At 41.6% G+C, this 6,908-nt stretch overlaps 1 protein-coding gene across 1 annotated transcript; it reads left to right on the top strand.

Annotated features, from left to right (window-relative positions):
- Positions 1–368: 368 nt before the first annotated feature.
- On the top strand, positions 369–5,968 carry tdh2 (L-threonine dehydrogenase 2). The gene is made up of 8 exons (XM_060879625.1): positions 369–453; positions 1,581–1,623; positions 3,207–3,277; positions 3,373–3,522; positions 4,346–4,518; positions 4,610–4,700; positions 4,826–5,095; positions 5,835–5,968. Exons 1-8 carry the CDS (start codon positions 369–371, stop codon positions 5,966–5,968), a joined length of 1,017 nt encoding a protein of 338 aa, XP_060735608.1.
- Positions 5,969–6,908: the final 940 nt, after the last annotated feature.

The raw sequence follows: 6,908 nt of genomic DNA, 5'->3' as shown, positions 1-6,908 counted from the left end.
CAGTCTGGAGTTAATTCATAGATGGTTCTTTTAGGTCTAGCTTTATTTATTAAGCTAAACACTGGGTTAATTACCCTTGTATTACATGTTAAATGTGTTAATTAAATACTATTGTATTTACATACTCTATTAAATGGTATTAAATTTAGTATTTAATAAAGAATTTCTGCTTGATTCGGTCTGCCAGTGTTGTGTTAACTTTTCTAGTGTTTATTTGAGTGTTTTTCGTTTAAACATCTGAAGTCACTGTGCTTTTTTTATGATTAGCATCAGACGAGACTTGGTGTTTAATCGAGTATTGCGGTGTTAAATTTCAGTTTTAGCCGAAAATGAAGACGCGCACGTTTTCCCGCTTTCTGTGTCGATCCATGAGTTGGTCAACGAGACAAATCAGCTGTAGGAGTCCGCAGTCTTCAGATCATCCATCAGACTCCCCTCGAATCCTGATTACTGGTATGTCACTGAGAACGGACGTCTTCCTCATCAACTCAATATTTAAAGGATTTACACCACAGCTGTGTTGGATTCTGGATCGTCATTGGGCAGAAGGTGTTGATTTGTTGAGTTCTGACAGTAGCACAGCTGCACATCACATGTATTAATGTAGATCCCTTCACACATACAGATTGAAAAACATTTAATCATATTGATTTTTTTTAAGAGACGTATCGAGTGGTGGAATGTAAGAAAGTACAATTATTCAAGCAGAGTCCTGGTGGCACAGAGCCGTGCTTTAACCCGTAAACACGCAGCATAATGCGCCGTTGAGTAAATACAATGCAGCTGAACGCACCCTTTGGTGCGTTCAGCTGCATTGTATTTACTCAACGGCTCAGGCTAAAACCTGGCTAGGCTAAAACCTGAGATAATTTGAGTCTCTCTTCCTGGAAGATTTCAAGCTTGAGACAAACGTTGATTAATCTAATTAAGAGAAATAAGATTTTGTGGTGTATTAATAAATGAAAAATGAGTGAAGTGAAGTAAAGTAAAGCTCTGAGGATTATTTAAAGCTAAATAACTGGTTGAATGAATTTTTTTTTTATCTGAGATCGTCCTGATCAATCCTGCGGACAAAAGCCGGGTGGTACACGGTGTTGTGTGGTGTCTAGCGGCGTTTAACACTGCACTCGGCTGCATTGTGTTTACACAACACCGTATTATGTTGAGTGTGTATAGGTCTGTATAGGACGTAAAGAATAAATCCACATGACAAGCTGTTACTGGAAATGAATCAACAACAGGCCAACCTCAGCTTGTCATGTTACTGAGAAACCGCAAAAAAGTTGCAACTTACAGTACAGCTTTACCCCTGAAACTGGAGACTCCTTCCATTAATGTAACATACAGAAAACGTCACCTTGTCAAACTATTTGATCTGTTAACCTTGTGAATCAGTTGTTATTATAGAACCGTAACCTAACGGAATGACAGCATTCATCCAGAATAATAAATAAACCTGTGATTTGCAGCTCCACTACTTCTTCAACACCTCCTGACCAATCAGAATCCAGATCTAAAACAGCACTGAATCTCTCTCTCTATCTCTCTCTCTTTCTCTTTCTTTCTCTCTCTGTTCGAAGGTGGACTCGGGCAGCTCGGGGTTGGTCTGGCGCAAATGCTGAGGTGTGTATGTGAGAGAGTCTGTTATTGCAGTTAGCATTTAGCATTGGATTAATCTACATCACCCCTGCAGAATACACTCATGTATTTCCCACTTAAGTCTCATGAATGTCTTAGCTAATAAGAAGAGAAAGTATTTGTATAGGCTTAAAACTCTCATACTAATAAGACAACAGCTAAACAACAGCTTGACCAAGCTGAGAACTATGTGGGTCTGGCTTGAGCCTGGTTGATTGACATGATGTGACCATAATCAGGATTGGTCAACCTCCACGTAGCAACCACTCAGTCACAACGGTTAAACGGTTAGCTATCACTCACTATATTATTGTTCACATTCTACATTAGCTTTAACTCCTTAGATTATCTTTCAATCGCAAGATTAAGATACCTTTTACACTCTAGATTACATTATATTTGTGGAGGTTATCTTTCACTCTCCAGCTTAGCTTTCACTAGCTATGTTAGCTTTCACTAGCTACGGTTAGTTTTAATTAACTAGATTAACTTTCACTCTGTTATGAGCCACTGTCTAGGTTAGGATCCACTCTCTAGGTTAGCGTTCACTCTCTGGGTTAGCTTTCACTCTCTAGGTTGCCTCTTGAGTTAGTAAGATCAGTGAATAAAATAGCTTTCAGTCTTTAAGTTGACTTTAAAGGTGGGGTCTCCGATTTTTGAAAGCCAATGCCGCCATATAAAATCACCAAAACAAACACGCCCCTAACCCAAACGGGTCCCACCCCTGTATCGATAGCGCCGCCCACACATACATACGTAACCCAGACAACTACTGGAAAGAAATGTGTCTTTATCATAGCTGAAGTGAAGAACAATACGATTGCAGATAAACAAACAAGCAAAAATGACACACAAGCATAATCATGTAAAGGACAAAGACATATATTAGTTCTGTGTAACAAAGCAAAACCAACGTTACTCACCTATCGAGAAGGAAAAAAGCGCCTCGGCGTCTTAAGTAAAGTTGGTCACATATTCACAGATTGGAGTTTCCCGAGTCAATAACTCCTGAGCTAAACACTGTTACTACACAAAACACGGTTGTAGCTGCGTCTCTACATTACTACGATAGAAAAGAGGTGTTATTTGTGTAGTAACAGCGTTTAGCTCAGGAGTTATTGACTCAGGAAACTCCAATCTGTGAATATGTGACCAACTTCCTGCTCCTTCAGTTCTCTCCAGCGCTGGAAAGCTGATCCTATATTAACCCGTCCTACTTCTTACCTTATCGTAAGTCTTTCTTCTCTTTCTTTCTTTGTTTTTATCCTCCATGTCAATGTTAAAACCGCTTTCTGCTAATGTCACACATGTGCACTGAACACTCTCTCCGCCCATATTGACAAGACACGCCCCTTTCTGCTCATTGGCTGCACGTTTGTTTTGTTTTTGTTTATTATTCGCCCCGACTCAGTTTTCTGAAGCATTTCTCAAAAATCGGAGACCCCACCTTTAACTTTCTCTATTAGCTTTCATACACTTTTTCAGTTTTCAAATAATTAATAAACCACAAAGTAAACACATAAACACTCAAATTATTATTATTATTTTGTGAATCTTTCTGATCTTAGGCAGCAGTTTGGCCGAGAAAACGTGATCCTGTCCGATATCAAGAAGCCTTCAGCAGAGGTGTATGACATGGGTACACAAATTTACTCACTACATTCAGTGCGAAATGTTTTGTGCTGGTTGTTGTGTGAAATGTTCAGTGTTTGTTCACACTGTTGAGGTGTTTAGGTCCCTTCGTGTACGCTGATGTACTAGATTATAAGAACCTGCGTGAGCTGGTGGTGAACAATGGCATCAACTGGCTGGTGCATTACAGCGCAATGCTCAGTGCTGTGGGAGAAACCAACGTCCAGCTGTCCAGAGCCATCAACATCACAGGTTCACCTCTACTTCTTCATCCTCTCCTCCTTCATCCTCTCCTCCTCTATTATCTCCTCCTCTATTCCTCCATCCTCTCCTCCTCTATTCTCTCCTCCTCTTTTCCTTGATTTTTTTACTCTTCTTTTATTTCCTCCTCTGTTCTGCTATTTTCTCCTCCTTTATTCCTCTGTTCTTTTTTCTCTGTTCTGTTATTCTCTACTCCTCTATTCCTCTGATTCTCTATTCGCTTCTGCTCTATTCCTCCATTCTCTCTTCCTCTTTTCCTTGATTTTCTACTCTTCTATTATCTCCTCCTCTTTTCCTCTACTCCCTTATCCTCTTTTCTCTCCTCCTCTGTTTGTACTCTATTTTTGTATTCTCTCCCCCTTTATTCCTCTACTCTCTCCTCCTCTATTCTCTCCTCCTCTATTCCTCTACTCTCTCCTCCTTTATTCCTCTACTCTTTCCTCCTCTATTCCTCTACTCTCTCCTCCTCTACTCTCTACTCTTTCCTCCTCTATTCCTCTACTCTCTCCTCCTTTATTCCTCTACTCTCTCCTCCTCTATTCCTCTACTCTCTCCTCCTCTACTCTCTACTCTTTCCTCCTCTATTCCTCTACTCTCTCCTCCTTTATTCCTGTACTCTCTCCTCCTTTATTCCTCTACTCTCTCCTCCTCTACTCTCTACTCTTTCCTCCTCTATTCCTCTACTCTCTCCTCCTTTATTCCTCTACTCTCTCCTCCTTTATTCCTCTACTCTCTCCTCCTCTATTCCTCTATTCTCTCCTCCTCTATTATCTCCTCCTCTTCTCTAGTCTTCATCTTCTCCTCATCTTCTCAGGGCTACATAATGTATTAGACCTGGCTCTGGAGAACTCCATGCGTCTCTTCGTCCCCAGCACCATTGGAGCATTTGGTCCGTCCTCTCCCAGAGACCCCGCTCCCGATCTCTGCATCCAGAGGCCTCGCACCATTTACGGTGTTTCCAAAGTCCATGCCGAGCTCATGGGCGAGGTCAGCTTGTCATTTCTCACTTTTATTTTTAGACCTCTTCATTCTGAGAGGAAATGTTTTATCTATTATCTGCTGATCTGTTGGCTTTTAGTATCTTCACCATAAATACGGCTTGGATTTCCGCTGTCTGCGTTATCCTGGAGTTATCTCAGCTTACACACACCCTGGTGGAGGAACCACAGGTAAAATTTATCCATTCACAATAAATAAAAAACAATTCCGGTCTATACATTGACCAAGAACTCTGGAGTCCATGGTGCTTTAGTAACTTGCTCACTCTCTTCAGTAACTTGTTCTCTCACTTCAGACTACGCAGTCCAGATCTTCCATGATGCTCTCAGCACTGGACACCACGAGTGCTACCTGCATCCAAAGACACGCCTACCCATGATGCACATTTCCGACTGCCACCGGGCCACTGTCGAGTTCATGCAGACTCCTGAATGTCTGCTCAATCTGCGCACCTACAACATCGCCGCCATTAGCTTCACACCCGAGGAGGTGGTGGAGGAGATCCGCAAACACCTTCCTCACCTGAGGGTCACCTATAAATCAGACCCAATCCGCCAGAACATCGGTACGAACCAAACCAAAAGCAGTCTGACATTGAATAGACATGTAAAATGTAAAATGGATGTATGGAGGGATGGATGAGATGCTGTATTCATCAGTAGATAGATAGATAGATAGATAGATAGATAGATAGATAGATAGATAGATAGATAGATAGATAGATAGATAGATAGATAGATTAAGGTGTAGACAAACTGATCAATAGCTGTTTGAATGAATGGATGGCTAGATAGATAGATAGATAGATAGATAGATAGATAGATAGATAGATAGATAGATAGATAGATAGATAGATAGATTAAGGTGTAGACAAACTGATCAATAGCTGTTTGAATGAATGGATGGCTAGATAGATAGATAGATAGATAGATAGATAGATAGATAGATAGATAGATAGATAGATAGATAGAACAAAGAAGGACTGAGGTTTGGATTCTTAGATGGTGCATAAATTAATGAATAATTGGATGGATTAATCAGGGAAGAGATGGATGACTTGCATGATGGATGGATGAAAAGGGGAAAAGAGATCGATAAAGGAATGGACAGATGAAGGATAAAGGGCTGGAAACATTGATAGTGGGAATAAATGACTGGATTCTTAAATGAATGAAAGGATGAAGTAATAAATACATAAACGAATAATAGGTGCCTGACCTGATGAATGGATGGTTAATTTTGGTATCTTTTGGTTTGTGTAAATGCTCATTGACTGGTGTGTGTGTGTGTGTGTGTGTGTGTAGCAGACAGCTGGCCAATGCGATTCGATGACTCTAACGCTCGGAGAGATTGGGGCTGGGAGCCGGCGTTTGGTCTTCCTGAGCTTGTCGCGGACATGCTGAGTGACCTCCGTAACAAGCACGGACCTCAGTGTTAGCTAGCAGCCTCATCACACACCGACGTTGCTAATGACTTTAAAACACAGAGTGTTTTATTTCTTACAAAATGCAGGCATCTGCTCAGGGTCAACACTGTGTACATCACATTAGAATAGTGTAGCTTGAGAAGTCCTAGAGAAACCAAACCAGCCTTCTTTCAGATATAGTAAGGTTTGGTGCAGAACATCACATTAACTTATACATTTTATTAATGAATTTTATACCTTCTGTGGATTCGCTCTCATCTCTCACTCACTCATTTTCTACCGCTTATCCGAACTACCTCGGGTCACGGGGAGCCTGTGACTATCTCAGGCGTCATCGGGCATCAAGGCAGGATACACCCTGGACAGAGTGCCAACCCATCACAGGGCACACACACACACTCTCATTCACTCACACAATCACACACTACGGACAATTTTCCAGAGATGCCAATCAACCTACCATGCATGTCTTTGGACCGGGGGAGGAAACCGGAGTACCCGGAGGAAACCCCAGAGGCACGGGGAGAACATGCAAACTCCACACACAAGGTGGAGGCGGGAATCGAACCCCCAACCCTGGAGGTGTGAGGCCAACGTGCTAACCACTAAGCCACCGTGACCCCCCCTTCTGTGGATTGTTAAAGATTTTAGAAGTATCCAAACCCAAATCAGTGGATTTTTTTTTTAGAATGATGGATTGAAGGATGAAGAAAGGTGCAAGAAAACAAACCTGAGTTTTCTGTACCATGTTTTTCTCTTCCAGTGGAACGTTACAGAAAGTGCGGGACACAGCACTGAAATATCAGTTTAATTCTAGGCCTCACCGTGATGAAGGAAAAAGACAGGATGTAGGACGGATGAAGAGAACATCCACAGCTGCCTGGTTTGAGCTAGCTGCTTTTAAAATAGCCCAAAGAGGTGTGAGATACAAGGGATTTAAAAAGCGTCAAGG

This window comes from Tachysurus vachellii, chromosome 10 (assembly GCF_030014155.1).
Source record: "Tachysurus vachellii isolate PV-2020 chromosome 10, HZAU_Pvac_v1, whole genome shotgun sequence".
Classification (NCBI taxonomy): domain Eukaryota; kingdom Metazoa; phylum Chordata; class Actinopteri; order Siluriformes; family Bagridae; genus Tachysurus; species Tachysurus vachellii.
The sequence above is the reverse complement of the archived record's forward strand: the minus strand, read 5'-3'. Positions and strand labels throughout refer to the sequence as shown.

Bases quoted from the DNA above. Each gene is read 5' to 3' on its own strand.
- tdh2 (XM_060879625.1), top strand. From the start codon at position 369: ATGAGTTGGTCAACGAGACAAATCAGCTGTAGGAGTCCGCAGTCTTCA. The intron at 3,278-3,372 runs GTACACAAATTT...TGAGGTGTTTAG, and splicing joins AGCAGAGGTGTATGACATGG to GTCCCTTCGTGTACGCTGAT. The intron at 4,701-4,825 runs GTAAAATTTATC...CTCTCACTTCAG, and splicing joins CCCTGGTGGAGGAACCACAG to ACTACGCAGTCCAGATCTTC.